Source organism: Acomys minous (genome assembly GCF_964271855.1).
Source record: "Acomys minous genome assembly, chromosome: 9".
Lineage (NCBI taxonomy): Eukaryota > Metazoa > Chordata > Mammalia > Rodentia > Muridae > Acomys > Acomys minous.
The window spans coordinates 14,824,671-14,849,795 of record NC_140490.1 but is presented as its reverse complement, the minus strand read 5'-3'; the positions used below and the strand labels follow the sequence as shown (position 1 = coordinate 14,849,795).

At 37.8% G+C, this 25,125-nt stretch overlaps 1 protein-coding gene across 4 annotated transcripts in view; it reads left to right on the top strand.

Moving 5' to 3' along the window:
• Positions 1-25,125, top strand: part of WAPL (WAPL cohesin release factor) — a 68,599-nt gene that overhangs the window by 6,669 nt on the left and 36,805 nt on the right. For 3 of the 4 annotated variants that reach the window (XM_084796797.1, XM_084796795.1, XM_084796798.1), the window contains exons 3-4: positions 13,101-14,144; positions 17,465-17,583. In XM_084796797.1, the coding sequence (XP_084652923.1) occupies positions 13,101-14,144; positions 17,465-17,583 (1,163 nt within the window). The remainder of the gene's footprint in view (positions 1-13,100; positions 14,145-17,464; positions 17,584-25,125) is intronic. The other variant, XM_084796796.1, reaches the window with a different exon arrangement.

Genomic DNA, 25,125 nt, shown 5'->3' with positions numbered 1-25,125 from the left:
AACTCAGGTCCTCTGGGAGAGTAATATTTACTACTAACCAGTGAGCTACCTCTACAAACCTTTACTTTTTTTTTTTTTTTAATTAAAGAAATCATGTGTGTGTGTGTGTGTGTGTATGAGCATGGTTGGAATGTGGAAGTAAGAGGACAATATTTTGGAGTCAGTTCTGTCTTCCTGCCATGGGTTCTGGCAAATGAACTCACTGTCAGAGTTGCGCTTTTACCAGCTAACCCATCTCACACGCTCTGTGGGGGTTTGTTTTGTTGAGACAGGATCTTGTGTGTCCTAGGCTGGTCTTCTATGTGAACAAGGATGACCTTGAACTTGTGATCCTCCAGCCTCTGCTTTCTGAATGCAAGGATTCAAGGCATTCACCGCTACACCTGGTTTATTTGGTGTTGGTGATTGAACCAGCCACGGCCTTTTGCATGCCAGGCAAGCTACTCTTATCAGTACCTACCAAGTATTCTAGGACTGTGCATTAAAACATTGATACCAGGCGGTGGCTGTACATGGCTTTAATCCCAGTACTTGAGAGATGGAGGCAGGTGGATTTCTGAATTCAAGGCCAGCCTAGTCTACAGAGTGAGTTCCAAGACAGCCAGGACTACACAAAGTAAGTAACCCTGTCTCAAAAAACCAAGGGGGGAAAATCCAAACAAAACCATATGTACCATGTGTGTGCAGTGTCTGTGGAGGCCAGCATAGGGTGTTAAGTCCCCTGGGTCTGGAGTTACAGTCAGTTGTGAGCCACCAGGTGGATACTAGGGCCTCTCTGGGCCTTTCTCAGCCCAGGACTTTTATAAAAGATTGCTCTTGATTTTTATGTGGGGTTACTTCCATTTTTCCTTTGTTAGTCTGGACTTATGAAAAAAGTATGTGGAGACTTTACATTTCTGCTTGGCTCACTTTCCATGCCAGCCAGCTGGGATTCAGTCTATGTATCCTGCCAAATATTGAGATAACTATAGCATAGGCTCTTAATTTGCATGACTGGTTTTGTAGCCAATAAATTTTTTCCATTTGCTTAAAGCTATATTGAGTATGTGAACTTGTTGGAGGGTATTATCAGGACATTATGAGCTTTGATTTTAGAACCAAAGGTGATTTTCAGAAAGGAAAATGTATATATAATTCTACTTTTCATTTTAAAGTAGGCTAGAAATGGGCTGGAGAGGTGGCTTGGTGGTTAAGAAATGCATATGGCTCCTGCAGAATACCCAAATGGCTCTCATTACCTACCAGTAACTACAGTTAGGGGGCCGGGCATCACCTCTGGCCTCTGTGAGCACCTGCACTTTTGTGTATTTATCCACACACAGTCATACAGCATGCACATATTTAAAAATAAAGTATTTTTTAAAAAAGTGGGTTACAGACTTATCTGAGATGATAATTGTTTTTTACTATTATTGGATATAGATTATTAGGGAGAATTGTTAGACAATCCTAACAATAATATCAGGAAGCTATTTGCCTCTAGATAGTAAATATGTTTTTTTGTATAAAATATATTATTCATATCTCTTTTCAAGAAAAGTGGGTAATCTGTTATCTTTTTTTCAGTTCCAGGTTTGTGCTAAGCCTTTTCTATATCAGCCGATTCTTAATCATAGCCTTGTAAAACTGGTTTGATTCCCATTATATAAAAAGTAAAGCATCATTCAGAAGTTGGACAACTTGAATTAAGTGGAGCAGCTGTGAAACATCCAATTTGTTTTTATATGGTATTGTTGTATTCTGGTAGGAATGAACTTAATAAATAAGCTGGGTGCAGTGGTACACACCTGTAATCCCAGTATTACTCAGGGAGGCAGAGGCAGGCGGAACACTGAGTTTGAGGCCAGCCTAGTCTACAAATTGAGTCCAGGACAGCCAGGGCTACATAAGAGAAACCTTGTCTCAAAAAACCAGAACAAACAAGCAAACATAATGTATGATCTTAGAATTAAAACAGCTATCATAAGATGAGTTTTTTCTTTTTTCTTTTTTTTAAGATTTATTCATTTAGTTTATGTATATGAGTGCTCTATATGCATGTACACCTGCATGCCAGAGGAGGGCATCAGATTCCAGTATATGGTTGTGAGCCACCATGTAGTTGCTGGAAATTGAACTCAGACAGTGCTCTTAACCCTGAGCCATTTCTCCAGCCTATAAAATCAATTTTATCTTGATGTTGAAGCAAATTACAGATTCCCCATTGTATCTGTTCAATTTTTTAAAAAAAGATTTAATTTATCTGGGTATTTTGCTTGCATGCATATACATGTGTGCCACATGCATGCCTGGTGCCATGGATCCCCTAAATTGGAGTTAACGACAGTTGTAAGCTACCATGTGGGTGCTAGGAATTGAGCCTGGGTCCTCTAGAGGAGCATCTAGTGTTCCTAACTGCTGAGCAATTTCTCCAGTCCCTAAATACACACACACACACACACACACACACACACACACACACGGCCACAGTTTTTAATACTTACTGAATAAAGAGGACCTTATTTATGTAGGTAATAAATATTTTTTGTGTTGTATATAAACAGAACACAACAATATACCCGTTTTGAGACAGTTTTTTAAAAGTATTGTTATTTATACAGTATTATGCTTGTATGTGCCTACACACCAGAAGAGGGTACCAAATCTCATTACAGATGGTTGTGAGCCACCATGTGGTTGCTGGGAATTGAACTCAGGATCTTTGGAAGAACAGCCAGTGCTTTTAACTGCTGAGCCATCTGCTGAACCATCTTTCCAGCCCTTGAGACAGGTTTTTAAGTGCTTTTTAAAGTTTTTTTTTTTTACAGTTTCTAGGGATTGTGTGCAGGGCCTTGTACATGCCAAGACACCCCCAGCCTTCATTTATTAAGTAGATTTTGAGCTCTTCCTATTTCTGTCTGGAGACTGTAGCACAGGCTGTCCTCATATTCAAGATACAGCTGAAAATGATCCTCCTGCCGCCACCTTCCAAGTGCAGGAGTTACAGCATGCGCCATCACACTTTTATTTATCTTGTCTAACCCCATCCCCAGGAAAAGGAGTATTGCTCTCAAAATTAAGAATTAACAGGAGTGCAGGATGCCACTAATGAGTTTCCTCTCAGATCCAGGGGAATACTAGCTATGTGGTAATTATAAATGAAAATTGTAAACATGCTGTCCTCCTGTATGCTTTTTAGGAGGTATGCCATTGATGTGTGCTGGTCATGATGAGGAACTGCTTTCAACACAATGAGACATATTTTTATAGTACTTCACAGAGCATTTCCCCTACATATATTCTGTACCCATAGAACTTAGAGCCAGTTTAAGTACATGAACTACTGCACCTGGTTATATTTGGTTTTGAGGGGGAGATTAAGGATGGAGCTTAAATAAGAAGCCTTGATTTGAGATAATAAATATGAGATTAAGTATATAAATATTTAAAAATGCAGAATTATACAAAGTCATTAAATATTTGAATTAAGCTGTAAAGAAATTTCTATACTTAAAGGGTGGAGAAAAGAGGAAGAAACAAAAAAAGAATGCTAATTTTAAACAGCCAGAGCTGTTGACGGCAGTGTGCTGTAGAAGCCAGAATGAATGGCTCAACTGAATTGAGTTTGGATTGCTGATACAAAAGTTAACTAAAGGAGGATTTTCCAGAATGGTTGTAGTGGCCTGAGATTGAGAAAATTTACATATGCAAGTGTACATGTTTTAAAGAGAAGAACTAAAGACAGCTGGAAACAGATGGCATGCCCAAATTAGGTATTATGAGGAGGCATTATTTACAAAGGTGTATAGGAGGGATGTAGGAAAAGCACAGGGAATGGTGCTGCAACGGTGGCTCTTTATAGTGAAGCTATTACTATCCTGATTCAAATGAATTAGGAGTTACCACATTGAAGAGGCTTGCTTTAAGAGGAGCTGCAACCATCTGTTGAGGATATGGGCACAGGAAGAAGTTCAGCTTTAACCTAATTCTGTTGTCTTCCTGGGGGCATCAGCTCCTGATGGGTAGAACCTTACATAAGCCTAAGGATAAAGACTGTTTTGTTGATGGGAATGATAGGGAGTTGATTTAATTTTGGTAGTTTTGTGTAGTGGGCCTGGTCAGTGGTGGTGCTGTGGTGCTGGTGGTGCTGCCGTTGATTATTACTGTTATTCAGGATCTTGCTGATCAGCTCAGTCTCTCAAGCACTGGGATTATAGATATGCCATTATGCCCAGTTGAGTAATATTTTTGAAATGGTTTTCAAAATGAACTCTTTTTTTTTCCTCAGTGCTGAATATTGAACCTAGAGCCTATAGGTAAGCAGAGCTAGATCCTCAATCCTTGCTTATTTACTATATTATCTTTACAATAGTATCTTTAAAATGACATATAGTCTTGTATTTTATTTTAAATGCCAGTTGAAAGAAGATACTTTCAAATTGTTTTTCTTTTACTTTCAATATCAAGTGTATTTTAATTTATTTTTTATTATTCACTTTACATGCCGGTCATAGCCCCCTCCCTCCTACTCTCCTGGTTCCACCTTCCCTTTCTGTGTCCCCTATTACTACTCCCCAACTCTTCAGAGAAGGGGCACCCCACTCCCATCCCTACCTCCACCTCCACTCCAGCATATTGAGTCTCATTAGGACTGAGTGCACCCTCTTCCCCTGTGGCCTGGTGAGGTAGCTCAGCCAGGGGAAAGTGATTGAAAAGCAGGCAGCAGAGTCTGTGTCCGAGTTGGCTCCCATGACTAGAGGGACCATATGAGGACTGAACTGCTTATAGGCTACATCTGTGTAGAGGGCCTAGGTCCAGTACATGCATGGTCCTTTGTTAGAGCTTCAGTCTCTGCAGGCCCCTCAGGTACCTTTCAAATCTTGATGTAAAGTCAGTCACTGAGGAAGTTAGGAGTTTTGTTTGTTTATTTATTGAGACAGCTTCTAACCCAGAATGGCCTCAAACGCCTTCTGTAACAGAAAATGACCTTGAATTTCTGATCCTCCTATTCCCCCTCCTGAGTGCTAACATTACTCTCATGTACCACTCTGCCTGGATTTATTCACTGCTTGAAATTGAACCCAGGGCCTAGTACATGATAGGCAAGCTATAAATGAAGCTATATCCCCAGCTCCTGGTTCACTAATGATGGATCATTCTGTGGCCTTTTAAGTACCTGTGATTAATATCCACATGTTCTCTTGACAGTGAAAAGTAACTTTCCTTCATTTCAGAATCCATGAATACTTTCCCTTTCAGATTTGGTTCTAGAACCCAAGACCTTGAGTATGTGTACGTATATTCTATCATTGAACAATACCCCCAACCTGCTTTCCCCCCAACCAGCTTACATACTTAGAACCAACCAACTTAAAAGCTCAAGCACTTGTTGCGTGTAGTGACATGATTATAATCTTAGCATTTAAGACAGTAAGGCAGGGTAATCTCTTAATTTGAAACTAGCCCTGGTTACATAGTTCCAGGCCAGCCTTGGTTACACAGTGAGGCCTTGGTTTAAAACACACATAATGTGAGATATAAAATACTGATGGTGTGTGTGTGTTATTTTATGCTTTAGTACATTTAAAGGGTAATTTTAGAATGTAAATCGATCAGTATTTGTAGATTCCCCTTGTTCTTTTTAGCAGCCTCATATTTTCCCATTGTGTAGGGGTACTTAAGCTTCCTTTTCTGTTTTTGGTCTTTTCATTGCAAGTAAATGTTATTTTCTTTCTATGGACGTTTTTATGTAAGTTTTTGAGTACTATGCCACCTGTGTTAGTATAGTGGTGGGAGTTCTTTCTAAAAGTGGTTTTGAAAGGGCATTTACATCTTAAAAGTCTTAATTACGTGTAGGTATGCGTGTCTGCATTTGGGTATGTGTATATGAGTGCAGCTTTTGTGGAGGCCAAAAGCACTGGATCCCTTGGAGCTGAAGCTACAGATGGTTGTGAGCCACCAGATGTGAGTGCTGGGATTGGAATTTGTGTCTTCAGGAAGAGCAGCAAGTGCTTGTACTCTGGGGCCATCTCTTTAGCCGTGTGTGTGTGTGTGTGTGTGTGTGTGTGTGTGTAAATATAATTTTAACTTTCAATTGATAATGCCAGATTCCTTGCTAATAATATGCACCCCTCTCCCAAAATTGGTCTCATCTTCTAGCTGTCAAACTACCTTGATGAAAGATAGAATAGTTGCTATTTTTTTTTTTTTTTGATGTTGGATTGTTTTCACTTTAGAATATGTAGCATCTTTTATATACTTCTACTTGCAACTTGGTTTATAATGGTCTTTGCTAGAATCTTCCTACTTATTTTCTCAGCTAGCTACCACAGTTCCCCCTCTAGAATGATAGTATATTGTTAATTGTTGTAGCTTTTTAGGTATATACTGTGCACTTAAATTTTGAAGTATGTATTTGGTTCAGTTTTCAAGCATAAAACTCAAGTTCCTAGAATCTTAAAATGTATCATCTTATAATGAACAGAAGGTCGACAGTGTTTAAGGAGCGTTAGGGTGAGTGGTGTTCACTAGGTAGATGAAATCAGGATTACAGGTTGAGACTTTCCGAGATACTCCCTACCCGCATCCTCTTAAGGAATAGGCCAAAGGTTAAGTTGATTACTGTCAGAAGGGCCATCATAAAGACCATAAAGGACAGGTTTGGGAGAGCTTCCAGATCAAGAGGTTTCCTAGAGGATGTTGTACCCTTCCCCTCATGCCTGTTTGTTAATCTGTCTGGTTCTATTATGATTTATGAAACAGAGTCTTACGTAGCCCAGATGCTCATGTCCCCAAGGATGACCATGACTTCTAATCTTCCTGACTTTACCTTTCAAGTGCTTGGATGTCACTATGCCCATCAACTATTTTCTTCTAGTGGATGATTTGTTTAGATACAGGGCTTCCGGTATAAAATTAAGACTCTGTCAAGAAAAGTGACATTTAACTTTCCTTAGTGGCTGTGAGAGTTGAGACAGAGTCTCTGTAACATGCTGCTCTTGGATTCACAATTCTGGTATTAATAGGTTTGTGTCCTTATACCTGATGCCATTTAACTGAAATTTTTTCTTTTCCTTTTCTTTTTCTTTTTGTTTTTTTGAGGCAGGATTTCTTTGTGTTGCCTTGGCTGTCCTGGACTTTGTATATCAGGCAGGCCTCGAACTCACAGAGCTCCCACAAGCTGAAATTACAGCATGTGCCACCATGCCTGACAAACTGACCTTTTTTTTTTTGCTGACGCACCCTCCCCCCCCCCCCCCCCCCCGCCCAAACTGACCTTTTGATAAGGCAGAAGGATTTAAAAATTGTGTCTATGTAAAAAGCTGAGTATCAGAGGTTAGAGGTGAACGGCAGAGCTGTACAGAGGGATGGAATCACACCACTCAACAGATCGACTTAAGAGGTTTAATAAGGAGATACAGGAACTGTCTTTGGAGACACACATGGGGAGAGAGGGAGAGAAATAAAGAGGTAGAAGAGAGAGGAGGTAGAGAGATCTAGAGGGGGTAGAGAGAGAGAGAGAGAGAGAGAGAGAGAGAGAGAGAGAGAGAGAGAGAGAGAGAGAGAGAGAGCACGTGCACGCTCGCAAGCATGAACATGGAGGGTCTGTTCTTTTATATGGCCCTGGGTAGGGCCACGCCCCCGTGGCAGGTAAGTAGTGACATCACAGATAGGTGGACTGTCACAGAATTCTAACAGAAGCACCCAGAAATGCTGGAAAAGCGAAAATTAAAAGACATTAAATATCTGATGTAGATGATAGGGGCCTATGTAGATTTTATGTTTGTTTCCTTGGATTTCGTTTTGGTTCATTTTACTGTGCTAGGTTATGGGAATTTAAACCATAGATTAAAAAAGGAATCTATTCTATGATTAAAAATAAAAACTACTTGAAAAAGATGCTAGAAATGGACTCTCTACACTAAATTAACTGCCTCTAAAACTAATAACTTACAAAAGGGGGGAAAGCCTTACAATGTTAACTATTTATTATATTTTATTTTTTACTAAATACTAACTTTTCTCTAAACTTAGTGATCTGTAGGACTTTTTTATGTAATATGACTTGTTAAATGAAAGGGTTGAAGTTGAAAAGGGAAAAGTAAAAAATCATCTGGGCATGGGAGAAGTCACGTGTAATTCTCTCACTTGAGTGGTGGAGGCAAAAGGATCAGGAGCTAAAGGCTAATCTGAACTACATAGAACCTTGTCTCAAAATATAAAATAATAATATCTTAGCCGGGCGTGGTGGTGCACACCTTTACTCCCAGCCTGGTCTACAAAGTGAGTCTAGGACAGCCAAGGCTACACAGAGAAACCCTGTGTAGAAAAAACAAAAAACAAACAAGCAAAAAAAGAAAAAAAACCCAAATCCAAAAAACTTAAAGGATATAAAGAATGCTGAGAGCAAACAGTGGTAGGAAGATGGATCCAGTGATTGGTTATTCCATTCCTCCGGAGATGCTCTAGAGTGAGAGAATTCTACACCTCTAATCTTCACACTCCAGCTTGTATAACAATTGCAGACCTTAGAATGTAGTTTTGGGTTCTTTGCACAAAGCTGTGGTATATGGGATAGAAGGACAGTGTTGATGAATTTACAGCTTAAGATTCTGCTGAGAATTTTAATAAAAGGTAAGCCTAGGGATACAGTTCACTGGTAGAACATCTGCCCTATATCCACAAGGCCCTAGTTTCACCCCCTGGTAGCATACATGTACAAAAATGTTATTATAGAGAAGTCTTATTCTGTGGGATAGTTTTTGGTAGCTATGGTAATTTGTGATCTATAAGCTACCCTTAAGAATATTGTCTTTCAGGACAGGTGAGGTGGCGCATGCCTTTAACCCCAGCACTTGGGAGGCAGAGGCAGGCGGATCTCTGTGAGTTCGAGGCCAGCCTGGTCTACAAAGTGAGTCCAGGACAGCAAAGGCTACACAGAGAAACCCTGTCTCAAAACAAACAAACAAACAAACAAACAAACCATTGACTTTCGAGATGGAGGAAGTGGTAGTGCATACCTTTACTCTTAGCTGAAGGTGGTAGATAGATCTCTGAGTTTGAGTGCCTGCTCTACGGAACAAGTTCCAGAACAGCCAGGGGCACACAGAAAAATCATGTCTCAAAAAAACAAACAAAGTCTTTCATTCATTTATCATGACATTGAGGCAGATTTTATTAGTTGATTTTCTTTTCAATAATAAATTCTGCTATTCCAATCTTTAAAAAAAACCCAACAATTTATTTTATGTGTATTGTGCTTTGCCAGCATATATGTCTGTGTAAGGGTATTGGATCCTGGAGTTATAGATAGTTGTGAACTGCTATGTAGGTGCTAGGAACAGTCCTCTGGAGAAGTAATTAGTGTTTCCAACTGCTGAGCCATCTCTCCAGTCCTATTAGTTTATTTTCTTAGGAAAAACTAGTCTTTAAGGTGATTTGCTTAAAGTCATTTATCCAGTAAGTGACAATAGCTGGAACTCAAATCCCTAATCTGATGTCTTTGTTAGAGAGAATTTTTTATTTATATAAGCAATTTATAAAAATATTAATGCCTAGCCTTTACGTAAAAACTCGTTTTGTTTCTTTTTCCCTATCTTCTCTTCTCTCTCTGCCTTCCCTTGCACAATTTGTCTCTTTTTGGCAGAGGGTCTGGCTTTTTAATTCAACTGGCCTCAAACTTGTGATCTTCTAGCTTTTGCCTGTGGGGTGCTGGGTTTACAAGTGGGCACATTTTGCTTGTTTTAGAGTTTTCGTTGTTGTGTTGGAGCATCATGGCCATAAGCAACTTGAGAAGGAAAGGATTTATTTCAATTGCTCTTTCACATCTTGGTCCATCAGGAAACCAGGGCAGAACCTGGAAGCAGAGGCCATGGAGAAACGCTGCTTACTGGCTTATTCTTTATGGCTTGCTCAGCCTGCTTTCTTACAGAACTTAGGATGTCTGCCCCAGGCTCTCAATGGCCTGGGCCCTCCCATAGCAGTCACTGATTAAGAAATGTTCTACAGGCCTTGTTTACAGCTTAATCTCATGGAGATATTTTCTCAGTCAAGCTTCCTTCTTTTCAGATGACTCTACCTTGTATCAACTGGACATAAAAACTAACCATCCAGAGAGAGAGGGAACCCAGGTTGGACAGCACCATTAGGTCCCTTGGGAACCCCCCAGAAGATGGGGGTGGGTGGGGAGGGTAGCAGTAATTGTGGGAGCCAGAGAGGTCAAAGGTACCAGGAGAGCACAGGCTGCTGAATCAACTAGGTAGGGTTCACAGAAGCAATTGCCAACTGGGTCTGTGCTGGGTACTTTGCATCTCTGCATATAGGCTGTGGTTGGGTTTTGGGGGACTGGGACTCCTGACAGTCGGAATGGAGCTGTCTGACCCTCTTGTCTGTTTTTGGGACCTTTTTCCTATTTCTGGGTTGCTTCACCCAGCCTTGATGTAAGGGTTTGTGCCTGGTTTTATTGTATACTATTGTGCCATGTAAAACTATTTCCTTACAGAACTTCTTACCACTCTCCCTTCTTGCAATTTTACAAACATAGGCTAGCAGCAGCTACTCTTTAAATCCCATAAAGGCAACTTCTGAAATGCATAACCACAACCCACAGTCTGAGTAAAGGAGAAATGAGGCCAATAAACTTAATGATTTTAAAACTATAATAAAGTTTAGTTTTAGGTCTGTCCTTAAATCAGAAGGTTGTTTATACCTCAAACAGAAGATCTTTATTTTAGAAATATTAAGATAATAGAAGCCAGATATTAATGCACATGAAGCAGGAAGATCACTAGTTTGAGGCCATCTTGGGCTCCAAAGGGAAACTGCCTCAAAACAAAAACATGCTGAGTGGTAGCATATGTTTTTATTCTCAGCAGACACAGGTAGATCTATATGATTTTGAGGCCTGCCAGATTTAGATAGCAAGTTCTAGGCCAGCCAGTGCCACATAGCGAGATCCTATCTCAAAACCAAAACATAATACAACACCATTAATCATCCCCACAAAGTCTCCATAGTGGAATACTAAACAACTATAAAATGAGTTGAGGATAGGAGAGATGGTTCACTGCATCATGGCACATGTGTACTCACACATACACAAATCAATAAAAATGAGGCAGTTTAACTTAGTTAAGTCTTACAGACATGTATGATGTAGCTTAAGCAACCAGATATTTACTAAAGAAGCATTTATCCCAGTAATTCATTCAACACTCTGAAGTAAATAAGTTAAATGGTTCCCTGTTGAACACAGGAGTAAATTGAAGCTTTCAGGAAAACTCCCAAAAGTTAGGACTTTTGCAAGAGATCTATAGAACTAGCTTAACCTTAGTATCACACTCCTAGAATCAGTTATCAGTGCTCTTTTCATTTATAGAAATAGTAGATTTACTTTTAGACTTGACTTTGCTTATAATGACCCTTGAAAGTGTAACATGTCAGCTTTTGGTTTTTAGCTTTTTTTAGGATTACTGATTGGTTTTCTGACAAGAAAACTATAGTTCATTCATTGCCCATAGTGAGGAAAGTATATAAGAATAGAACGAACACTTTGGTTATGTATTAGATGTCTCCTAAATAAGAATCTTAGCTAAATGAATGATTGTTAGTGATTGAACTTAGGGCTTCATGTTAGGCAGATGCTCTACCACTGAGTTAAACTAGTACACTTCCTAAATCAGTGTCTTAAGTTTCCCAGGCTTGCCATGAACTTGGAATCCTCTTGATGAGATTACAGGCCTGTGACAAAGTTAAATTACATTTAAACTCATTGCGTAGCATCAAAAATTATATAGTGAATCCATCCATGTAAATCATTTCTTTTGACTGTATTTTGAAAATGTGTTCAATAAGATTTGTAAATAAGCTGAGTGTTGTGGCTCACACCTTTAATCCCAGCACTTGGATGGCAGAGGCAGGTGGATCTCTGAGTTTGAGCCCAGCTTGGTCTATATTATGCATTCTAGGACAGCAAGAGGTACATACTGAAACTCTTGTCTCAAAACAAAAGATTTGTAAATAGTTTTTCTTAAGTTCAGATGTATTCGTCTTGAGACAGTGTATTGTTTGGCATAGAGCCTGTATTTGCCAGTGTTTACTCATTAATAAATGCTCAAGAAATCATGATATTAGTTTGAATCATATTGCCATTTTTTACTTGGGAGGTAAAAAATTAATTGCTTTATATGATAAAAATATAAGCCAACAAACCGACTTGCTTACATATAAAATAGTCATGTTAAATATGCCATACTGGTTGATGCTCATTAAAAAAAAAGCGCTGTAGGCCACATAGGTACCAGAGCCACTGTTAAAGAATTACATGTTATTATGTGGCTCTTAGGATTAGAAGAAATATAGAAATAGCTAGAGAAACTTCCTTCAGGCAGGTTACTAGCCAAAACTAACATGTCGTATAAGCAGCCTATTTCACCTAAGTACAAATGCCTCTGAAAGGGCTTCATTCATTGTTACATGGGTTTAAATTCTACTAAATACTTCCTAATTTTAGCATAGTTACTTGAAAGTATAAGTGTCATCTACGTTTCTTAATAATGCTAGAATCTTTTCTGAGTTCAGCATAGTCATAGGGGAAGAGAGTAAGGGGAAAATGGGAGGGAAGGAGGAATGGGAGGATACAAGGGATGGGATAACAATTGAGATGTAATATGAATAAATTAATAAAATATATTAAAAATAGTTTTAAAAATATTTATTTATTTATTTATTTATTATGTATACAGCGCTCTGTCTGTATGTATGCCTGCATGCCAGAAGAGGGCATTAGATCACATTATAGATGGTCTTGAGCCACCATGTGGTTGCTGGGAATTGAACTTTGGAAGAGCAGTAAGTGCTCTTAACCTCTGAGCCGTCTCTCCAGCCCTAGCATAACAGTTTTAAGAGGGTTGGGTGCTGAGAGACATGGTAGCTGTACATACTGAACGGGTAGAAGAGCAAATGTTTAGTGTGTGTGTGTGTGTGTGTGTGTGTTTAAAATTTGAAATTATTGCAGCTATTTCAGTATCATTCTGCATTATTGCTCAGATAGCCCTGCTAATTGTTAATTTGCATACTGATGACATTCATGTTTTTAACTTGATATATTTTCATTTTTATAGATAAAGTGGAGAATTTTAGTGAAGAACATGAAAAAAATAGTCACCATTTCCACAAAAACGCTGAAGAAAGTACTAGGAAATCCAATGCAGAAACCGCAGTGACTTCTGAATATAAAGCTGATGAAATTAAGGAAACAAATGATACCTGGAACTCCCAGTCTGGGAAAAGATCAGAATCTCCACCTGAAAGTTGTCCAGTCAAAGGATCTGTAAGAACTGGTTTATATGAGTGGGATAATGACTTTGAAGATATCAGATCAGAAGACTGTATTTTAAGTTTGGATAATGATTCTCTTTTGGAGATGAAGGATGAGGATTTAAAAAATCGATTGGAAAATCTAAATGAAACCTTTGAAGAAGATATTATACAAAGTGTTCTTAGGCCAAGCAACTGTAGGACGTACTGTAGGGCCAATAAGGCGAAACCTTCACAGGGAGCATCAAACTTCGATAAGCTAATGGATGGCACCAGTCAGGCCTTAGCCAAAGCAAACAGTGAATCAAGTAAAGATGGCCTGAATCAGGCAAAGAAAGGTGGTGTAAGTTGTGGGACCAGTTTTAGAGGAACAGTTGGACGGACTAGAGATTACACTGTTTTACATCCATCTTGCTTGTCAGTTTGTAATGTTACCATCCAGGATACTATGGAACGGAGTATGGATGAATTCACGGCATCCACTCCTGCAGATTTAGGAGAAGCTGGCCGGCTCAGAAAAAAGGCAGATATTGCAACTTCCAAGACCACTACTAGATTTCGACCTAGTAATACTAAATCCAAAAAAGATGTTAAACTTGAATTTTTTGGTTTTGAAGATCATGATGAGACAGGAGGTGATGAAGGGGGTTCTGGAAGTTCTAATTACAAAATTAAATATTTTGGCTTTGACGATCTCAGTGAAAGTGAAGATGACGATGATGATGACTGTCAAGTGGAAAGAAAGAAGGACAAAAAAAGAACTAAAACAGCGCCGACACCTTCCCTGCAGCCTCCTCCTGAAAGCATTGATAATTCCCCGGATAGTCAGTCTAGTACTAATAATGCAGGTAAGATTGTAAGATGTATGTATAATATTATAATACAAATTTAGTATTATAATTTGTTTTTCAAGCTTTAATCAAAGGCTAGACACCTTGATACTCAGTTTTAGTTTGAAATTTATATATATATTATGATTTATTTTTAATTATATATAGACATACGTGTCTTAAACACATGGGAGTGTGGGTGGAAGTGCAAGTACCCTCTGAGGCTTGAGGCATTGGGTCCTCTAGAGCTGGAGTTAGGCTTGTAAGCTGTCTGACCTGGGTGCTGAAAGCTGAACTCAGATCCTTGGGAAGAGCAGCAAATTCTCTTAACAGCTAAACCATCTCTCCAGCTTAATTTGTTGTATTACACTTAAGTAGAAGCATCTATTTAGAACCCATAGATTGCCTTATGCACAGGTATAACATTTCATATCTAAATGGTTAGGTCTTAAGGTGTATGGTAGATTGGGAGTCTTACGTGTGTTAACTTGGTGGCTATCATTTAAAGCTTTTCATTTCAGATTGGCTTCCAAGCCTGGGCCTCACATATGATAAGCAAGCTCTATCACTGAAATACAACCTTAGGCCAGCACATTTGAATTTATGAGAATTTTAAATCCTTGAGTCTTTAGGGCAAAGGTACCAAACATCTTGTTTTAGTTTTGAAAATCTAAATGCAATGCAGACATAGGATAGATTTTGAACATTTAGAACTGTGCTGATAATAGATGGTTTTAATGGGGGAGATACTCAAATTAATTAAACCCTTTGTAAGTAGCACACAACATAAGAAAAATTAAAACATTCTCAAACCCTCTTAAATTGTGGTTTTATAAGATTGAAAGTACTAGTAGCTAAGTATTCTCTTTTAATAATGAAAATTTGTCTCAAGATTGTTGGCTCAATGATAAGGTCTTATAGGAGCTGAGTCTAGTGAGAGCTAGGTACAAATAAATAAAATAGCTTAGCTCTGCTGTAACTAAGCCTTTACTTGACAGGGGTTATATGTAGAGTAGTTACTCACTCTTAAAGGATGAGGAATTGTGGAAGCTTCTGGAGTAAAGGGTTTTTCAACCAAATACAGCCTTTCTAGATTGGTTTGTTTAAAAAAGCTTTTGTCCTGCTAAGGATATAGACGTGGTAATTATGGTGAATTAGAATTTCCATAGTATTTGTGAATTAAGAGTTTCAAATAGAGTATATCATACTTGATACTACCTGCTACTTAACTTCATAGATCTAAAAATAGTTTGTTTGATTCGAATTACTATTTCTGGTGTTGGGAATTAATTTGTACAGGAGAGACATGTTCTGCCACTGAGTTACACCTTCAACCCCAGATGAGATTCATCTTTTGTTTTAAAATGGAATCAAAACAGGATCTTCTTGAGCCTCTTCACACCTGTTTACCCCTCCCCCCCCAAAAAAAAAGTACATCCAAAATTTATCAAATGCTGTCATGAGCCTCTTCTGGACGATTGCAGTTTGCAGCAGCCTTACTAGAAAGACACTTGAGACCTGGCATATAATGCTGCACAGTATCTGCACTATTGTCATGGTGCAGTTTGTTTGGCTTCTTTGTTTTTTGTGACAAGGTTTCTCTGTGTAACCCTGGCTGTCTCAGACTTTGTAGACCAGGCTGGCTTCAAACTCACAGAGATCAGCCTGCCTCTGCCACCTGGAATTAAAGGTGTGTGCCAGGTGTTATTTGACTTTTATTTATTTTTTTAAAGACTTATTTATTATGTATACAGTACACATTAAATCATATTATAGATGGTTATGAGCCACCATGTGGTTGCTGGGAGTTGAACTCAGGACCTCTGGAAGAGCAATCAGTGCTCTTAACTGCTGAGCCATCTCTCCAGCCCTGTTATTTGACTTCTAAAGCTTACTTGTATAACAAGTTATTTCAGCTGAAATTTGCAACTTCTGTTTTTACATCTTGGAGTAATAGAATTTAAATTCTGAAATGTGAAAAGTAGACTCACTTGGAGAAATGAAGTTGATAATGAATAACATTTGAAAATTAGAGAACACTTGGATGAGAAGCACCAAGTTGTAGTTGAGTCTTGATATAATGTGTGAACCAGTAATCAGTTTTAAAAGTTGAGGTAGAGAAATGTCTTCCCTTCCTTATTTTAAGTTAGAAGACAATGTTTATAACCACTTGGAAAGTAATCTAATCCTTCAGTAGTTTTTATGTGAATACTCACAAGTCATTGAACTGTATTGTACTAGCCAAAGATAGCTAACTTTGTTTTGTTTTCCTCCTGACTCAGCCTCCCAAGCTGGGAGTATTGGGCTGTGCCACCACACCTAGCGATTTTGCTTTTTAAATTTGGGGCTGGGGAGCTGGCTCAGTGGTTAAGCATGATTGTTGCTCGTGCATAGGCTCACATCATAGGAGCCACATCATGGTTCCAACCATTCATAACTTCAGTTCTCGAGCATCTGATGCCTTATCATTTTGGCAGGCAGATGTGGTTTACATACTTACATATAGGCACAATACTCATATATATAAAATAAATCTAATATTTAAAAGAAGTGGTTATCTTTGTAGAAGCCAGCAGCCTCTTACGCACTTTGAACTATGACTAGGATGTCTTTGACCTTTGAGAGTCAGAGCACATTATGTATCTTGCATCAAAGCACTATTCTCAGCTAGCACAAACACATGCAGTGGTTACTGGAAGTGTACATCATTGACACAAGACCGCCTGGGTTTGGATTATGACTGCTACATCAGCTCTGCCTAACTGGCTTCCAGCAAGTTTTTGTTGTTGTTTTTTGTTTTGTTTGTTTGTTTGTTTTAAGGCTACATGATTTCGTGAACTTAAAATCTAGAAAAATGTGAAATTTAGATAAATTTGATGTTTTTATGAGTTTGTAAGTTATATATCATAGTTAGTATCTGTATATAGCTGCCAGTTACACAATCTATGAAGTCCAAATATTATTTTGGAAAAAATTTTAAGCCAGGAATGGTGATGCATAGCTGTAATTCTAGTATTTGGGAGGCTAAAGCAGGAGGATTGCCATGAGTTTGAGCCCATACAGTGAAGTCCAGGCCAGCCTGGGCTAGCTACAAAGACTGATTCTTAGTAAAAGAGAAAATGTCTGAGTTTGCTGTAAACACAAAATACAACTAGCACTCATATGTAACAGCCAGGTTTTGAAGTACAGAGTGAGGGTTATAACCGAGTATTTTGTCAGCCGTTACTGCTTTTAATCCTTTAATTTTTTTCTCCAAAATTATGTTTTTTAAAAGGCCTTAAGTTTTCTGATAACTTGAAATACTAGAAAAAGCTAGCTAGTTTTGATTACTATTTCAGAAAACTTGGATTTTACAGAGGACTTGCCTGGTGTGCCTGAGAGTGTGAAGAAGCCCATAAGTAAACAAGGAGATAAATCCAAGGAAAATACCAGAAAGATTTTTAGTGGCCCCAAACGGGTAAGTAAAGCACTACTACTATTGGTGATTTTAAAAAAAAAATTATTCATTTACCATTAGAGGGCTCAACCCTTAATTTTTTTTTACTGAGACTTATCAGCAAGCCATTGTGGCAATGTTTCTCACAGGATATCTGTAAGTCTTTTTCTTTCTTTTTTTAAAAACCAATATACCATTGTACAAAAAAAATTACAATGTTCAGTCTTTCTTTCTTCTGTCTGTGTCTGTCTATCGAAGCATGGCATTAAAATCATTTTTTCCATAAACTGACATCAAGAGGCTGGTTGGGAGCTGGAGCTTGTTGCTGTTCTGCCTTATAATAGTATTCTGTTATATATTGCTAGCCCAGAAAAAGACCAAAATTCAAAATTCAGTTTCTACTAAATTCCAGTTGTTTTCATGTCATTCTTAGATTGAACATATGTAAGTCAGGGAGTCTTCTGTGTGTCTGTCTTTTTAAATCTTTTTCTCCCCAGTTCTTTTAGATACCTACTTACAGTCATAGCAATCGCCTAGCTTGTTCAGTAATGCAAACTGTTGCGTTCCATTTTATATTCTTATCAGCAATACAGGCTGTATCAGTTTCCCCTGTGTCTTTGCCAACATTTACCATTAGATAAGAGCTACTGTAGGCTGGTTGTGGTGACTCACGCCTTTAATCCCAGCAGCTGAGAGGCAGAGGCTGGCAAATTGTTGTGAATTCGAGGGCAGCCTGGTCTCCATAGTGAGTTGAAGGTCAGCCGAGGATACATAATGAGATCCTATTACCCCCCACCTCCCAAAAAAAAAGAAAGAAGGAAAAAAAAAGTTAGCATAATAGGTATAAAGTAGTTCTGCTTTGATCTTCATTTATTTTTTGGTGTGGTGTTGTTGGTTTGGTTTGGTTTTGGTTTTGGCTTTTTTGAGACAGGGTTTCTCCGTGTAGCCTTGGCTATCCCAGAATCACTTTTTAGACTAGGCTGGTTCTTAACTATGATATATATATATAACGTGTTTGTATGCTTTCATATGTTTGTGGATGCCTGAAGGCCATAGTAGGTATCTTCCTCTATTGCTCTCTACTTTATCTTTTTGAGGCAATATCTCACTCAACTAGGAATTCTGTTTCAGCTAGATTACTGCTCCTGACCAGCAAAGTCCAGGGATCATCCACTTTGCAATGCTGGGATTATAAGCATGTGCTGCTATGTCCAGTTTTTATGTGTTCAGACAAGTTTCTAATTGAGTCTTTTTGCCCTTTTTTAAATTAAGAATTTTTTTTTTATTGTTTTAAGAGTTCAGTAGATTTCTCAAAAAAAATTAAAAGTAGAGCTACCATCTGACCCTGCTCTTTCACTCTTTGGCATATACCCAAAGAACTCCATACGCTGCTGTGGAGATATTTGTGCCCCGTGCTCATTGCTGCTTTATTCACCTCAGCAAAGAATTTGGAATCAGCCTAGTTGTTCATCAAATGATGAGTGGAAGACGGGTGTAGTGGCGCACGCTTGTGATCCCAGCACTCAGGGAGGCAGACAGGTGGATCTCTGTGAGTTCTCTATAGCTATCTGTGTGAATACTATTTAGCTGTGAAAAAAAAACTATAATAAAAATAGTAGGAAAATAGATGGATTTAGATTAGAATGTATAATATCAGCTGAAGTCATACAGTCTCAGAAAGAAAGAAAAAAATTCTCCCTTATTTGAAGTTGAGCCAATTGAGAAAGGGTTGAATTTCTGTTCTGATCTATTCTGTATAAAAGTTCACTGAGATATATATTCTTTGAGCCTGTTTTTTTGTTTTGTTCTTTTTTTTAAAATTTGCAATGTTGTATATGGTAAAGTTGTGAAATCTAATTAAAAAGGAATTCCTTATTTTGTTTAGTTCTTCTTGCTGCTTACCCCTTCGCCAAATTTAAAAATTTTGATGAAGCCCAATTATTTTTTTTCCTTTTGTTGTCTGTGATTTTGATGTTATAGCTAAGAATTCATTGCCAAATTCAGTGTAGGTTTTCAAAAACAATTTTTTTTCCCTGAGGGTTTTATAGTTTTATTTAGTTTTTTTTTTTTTTAAATATATTTTGAGTGATTGTTTATTTTTGAGACAGAGTTTCTCTGTAATAGTCCTGGCTGTTCTGGAACTTGCTTTGTATACCGGGCCAGCCTCAAACTCAAAAGAGATTTGCCTGGTTCTGCAAAGATATCTGTGTAAAGGAATAAAACGAGGCTATCACTGTCAGCTAATTAATTCCCTTAAGGCATTTAGTGCCAATGAGGAAAAAAAAAAAAAACTAAGATTTTGGAGAACTTCATTTATTACTATGAATGTGACTGCTTCCAGTACAGACAAAAATTTTTGGTTGGATGATGATATTAACATGAACTTTTGATTGAAAATAATGAATTGTGTCACCTTAGAGAGATTTGCATAACTCAGAGTGATTACTAGTATTTTCGAAATAGCCAAGGTATAAGGTTTTAAAGCATGCATGGGTAAAATGAATGTTCAAATGTAAGAGGAAGCAACAGATTCTAATGTAACAATATGAAAGGCTCAAAGACATGGGTGAATCTTTTAAGAAATTCAGATTTAGCTGGGCAGTGGTGGTGAGGCATGCCTTTGATCCTAGCACTTGGAAGACAGAGGGAGGAGGTGGATCTCTTGAGTTCTAGGCTATCCGTGATATACAGTGGTGAGGACTAGCACAGCCAAGTCTACACAGGAAAACCCTGTCTTGAAAAATCAAAAACAAAACAAACAAAAAGGCAAAACAACAACAAAAAATACTCAAATTTAAGTTTTAGTGTAGTACACCAAATATATATAATATATTTGAAAATCACTTGAATAGCATGTTTAGATTTTCTTCAAGTATTTCAATCAGTATAGCACGACAAAATATATTGAATACAAAGACAAGAGAATTCAGCTGTTCTCTGCTCCCCTAGGGTTTCACACAGGTAGTCCTGGCCTTAAACTCACAGAATTATCTACCTTTGCCTCCCCAGTGCTGGGATTATAAAGGCATGAGCCACCACACCAACACTTCAAGTGTCTTTTTTAAGCCTGACTTTACAGAGATTTATAAAACTAAAGGTAAAATTATTTCTTCTAAATTTTTGGTTTGAAAATAATTTTTTTCTGAAAAAAGTAGCTAGATATACACAGCTCATAAAGCTGTATGTGGAAGTATTCTATGCACATTTGTTTTGTCACACAGAACATTGAGATATAATAAAATTGATAATTCTTCTTGGGCGTTATATGAAGCTGATATTTATAGTTTGGCAGTGATGAGAACAGGTATAATTTGAAAGTTTTACAGGTTCTTGCCAGGACACCTTCAAACTGTAGTTTCAGCACCATCTGTAGGAATTTCAGTACACTGAGAAAGGCAAATAACCAAGACTGTAATTATGAAAACAGTTTTGAATTTGTAGTCTCCTGAAAGAGTTGGATAGATCACTAATGTCCGTGGCCTATACTTTGAGACCTGATGATTGATAGTATTCTACTTTATTCTGTGTTCCAAAATTTTTATTGTGAAAAACTTCAGATATATAAAAAGATGTGAAGGAGCAACGAAACCCCATATCTCTCTGCATGTATTTACTTTTAGCTAGCGTTTTGCCATCTAGTTATAAGACTAAAACACACAAGAAAACAAACACTTAAAAAATTCTAAATGCCTAATTCATATTCTATCTTTATCAGAAGCTCTCAGAATGTCGTCAGTTTCCTCCCCCTCTTAGAACTAGAATCTTGTAGCAGTTTGGTAATATTTTGTTCTTACATAGACCTTATTTTTTAAATAGATAATTATGTAAAAAGAATTCACTTTCACCTATCTTTATTAGGCTGTGATACTACTTGTCCTTAGGACTGTTGCACATTTAGAAGCTATCTACTTATTTCCTTGATGTTATTTAACTTGCTCTTTACTATTGGCTTAGGAAGCTGTAACTTAGTAAATCTAGATCCTGTATTAGTTTTAGGCTAAACTTTTTTAGAGCTTCACTGGTGATAATTGTTTATGTTTCTTTACATTTGAAGTTCTGTAATTTTTGGTCATTCCACTCTTAATATATTTTTATGTTTATCCCCACCTACTTTCCACACTAGGATTTAGTGAGAACCTAGGGCCTTGTTTATGCATTCTTGGCGCTCTTTCTTTCTTTCTTTCTTTCTTTCTTTCTTTCTTTCTTTCTTTCTTTCTTTCTTTCTTTCTTTCTAGATTTATTTATTATATATACAGTGCTCTGCCAGAAGAGAGCATTAGATCACATTATAGATGGTTGTGAACCACCATGTGGTTGTTGACATGGAACTGAACTCAGGACCTCTGGAAGAGCAGACAGTGCTCTTAATCCCTGAGCCATCTCTCCAGTCCCTGCATTCTTAGCCTTCAATATTGTTTGAATAACTAACAAAGGTTCAGATTATGAGCTTTGCTCAAAACAAAGGCACATTTCCCCTTTTATTAATTTAATTAGGACTATTCTGACACCATGTGAATATTCTATTCTGTAGTATGCCTTTTTCATTTCATTTTCTTCTATTGTTTTTCGAGACAGGGTTTCTCTATGTAACAACTCTAGCTGTGCTGGAACTCTGTGTAGACCGGGCTAGCCTCGAACTCACAGAGATCCTCCTGCCTCTGCATCCCGAGTCTGGGATTAAAGGTGTGCTTCACCACCTCCCAGCTTTGTATTGTGCTTTTTAACTTACTATTGTTTGCAGCTAGTATTGAACCTTGTCTTAGTTACTGTTTATTCCTGTGAAGAGACACCATGACCAAGACAACTTAGAGAAGAAAGCATTGAATTGGGGCCTTGCTTACAGTGTCAAGAGTTATTTCATTATCATTATCGCAGAGAGGGTGACAGCAGGCAGGCAGGAATGGTGCTAAAGAAGTAGCTGAGAACTCATATCTGATCCATAAATTGTAGGCTGAGATTGTAAGGAGGACACGCGTACTCCAACAAGGCCATACCTAATAATCCTTCCCAAACTGTTCCGTTCCCTGGTGATTCAAATATATAAACTTATGGGGACATTGTTACCCAGACATTCACAAACTCTATTGCCATCGTTTGTTTGTTTGTTTGTGTTTTTTTTTTTTGGTTTTTCGAGACAGGGTCTCTCTGTGTAGCCTTGGCTGTCCTGGACTCACTTTGTAGACCAGGCTGGCCTCAAACTCACAGCGATCTGCCCGCCTCTGCCTCCCGAGTTCTGGGATTAAAGGCGTGCGCCACCACGCCCGGCTCTATCGTTTGTTTTACACTGACAATTGCAGACTGGTTAAAAAAAATTCCATTTGTTTATTCTATATTTAGTAAATGGAATACTATAGTCTCTCTCCCCTATCATTGACAGATTAAATAACTATTATTTATTAGCATTGTACATAGTAAAACACTCTGTGCATTACATCACTTTTATGGCAAATCTAAAAGAAGTAAAATGTCAAACTAGAATAATGCCAACATGCCTGCCTTTATTATTCCTTTGCACAGAGGCAAAGGAAATGGGGAGATGTTGGTAAAAGATACAGCGAAGCAGAATTAGTACATCTAAAGTCTCTTATGTAACAGAAGTGCAGTTATTATTGTATATTGAAATTTTACTAAAAGAGTAGGGTTTAGTCCCTCTTAACACACTGCAAAAAATAATTGCAGAGGGATGGGTATATTAATTTATTAACTTGTACTAGTCATTTCACTGTGTACATGTTTATCAAAACATCATTTGTATTCCTTTAAAAAACATATATAAAATAAACTTTTAAAAAAGTTTAGTAAATGTAGTGTGATAAATTTCAGCTTTTCTTTATGTGCTATAGTTGTTTTAGATTTTGGCTAGTAGAAACCATTCTAGCTCTCAGTTTTCTTTTATGTAACCCCAACATCTTTGAGGACTTCTATGCTTTCCTGCACATAAGATGACTGAGATTCATCATGTATTTTTCTTTTTTCTATTAAAGAATTAACTTGTCTTAGGACTCTTGGTTCTTTTTGAGAATATCTGAGTGTTAACTTTATTCATTGCTGTTAGGCCCTGTCATCAGACAGCTAGGAAAATGTGTTGAAAAATAAGCTGTAAGTTTATATTGATAGCTTTACTTTAAATTTAGCATAGCAGAGTTGAAAAATTATTATTAGTGTATTGGGGGTGAGGCCATTCATATATAGTACCTGTCAGAGGGCAAAACTCTGGAGTTAGTTCTCCAATTATGGGATCCAGGAATTGAACTCAGGTTATCAGATGTGCATAGTAAGTGCCTTACCTGCTGAGCGATTTTGAAACCCTGATGTGACAGAATTTTGTATTTGACAAGCATATTGTGATGTTACTAATGATTGTTACTGGGACCAGCAAATAGTGAGTGATGTTTTGCCACTCAGATTGTATTTTACTAAGGGTTGCTGGTCAGAAACTGGGCAAGGTGGCATAAACCTGTCATACCTGGTACACCAGGCTGAGACAGACTTGCTGTGAGTTTGAAGCCAGACTGGGCTACATAGGCAAAGACCTTATCTGATTATTTTATTTATTCATTTATTTGTTTATTTATTATTTATGTATTTTAAACCAGGTGTGGTGGCACAGGCCTTTAATTCCAACAGAGGCATATGGATCTCTGTGAGCTTAAGGCTAGTCTCTGTCTGCAAAGAAAATTTTAGGCCATTCAGGGCCATATAAGTGAAACCCTATCTCAAAACAAAACAGCTCCTTTGATAATTTTGTTTTTTTGCTTATGTTACTTAAGTATTTAGTTGAGTTCATCATGTGTGCTTATTTGTATTTAATTTTTTGGTAGTGTTGTGTTTTTGTAGTGTTAGTGATCTAACCCAAGGCCTCATGCATCCTTGATAAGCACTCTACCATTGAGCCATACCTTCAGCGCTGTGCTCAGTTTTTAAATTTAGTTTTAAACCTAATCTTGAGAGATTCTGCTTTGCCCTTCACACAGCTTAAAAAGATAATAATGTACATGTACCTGACCTGATTTTGAAGTAATTTATCTGGCCTGAAGTAAATCAGGTCATGGAAAACAAGTCAGCAGTAGACCTATTTGCTGCTGTATGGATGGACATGCTATTATAGTATCAGAAAAATTAAGGAAATTACTGCTGATCTTATTTGTTAGTTTAAAAAGCTATGGATTTGCACACACTTGAAAGATGTAATGTGAATGAAGCATCTTCGTAACAGTAGTTCTAGTGTTTTATTCCCCTAAGAGACTTAAATAAGTATTCCCCCACCCCTTTATATGAGTAATTAGGATTCACAGAAGACTAAATTCTCCAAAGAATTTTTGTTTGTTTGTTGTTTTTTGGAGACAGGTTTTTTTGTATATCCCTGGCTGTCCTGAACTTTGTAGACCAGGTTGGCTTCGAACTCACAGCGACTCCTCTGCCTCTGCTTCCAGAGTGCTGGGATTATAGGTGTGCACCACCACGCCTGGCCTATCCAAGGAATTTTTATGTAGACTATCTTTTAGATATCTTAGGAGAGAACTGGGTGTTAGTGAATGTTCTCAGCAGTTGTAAAGTGGCCTC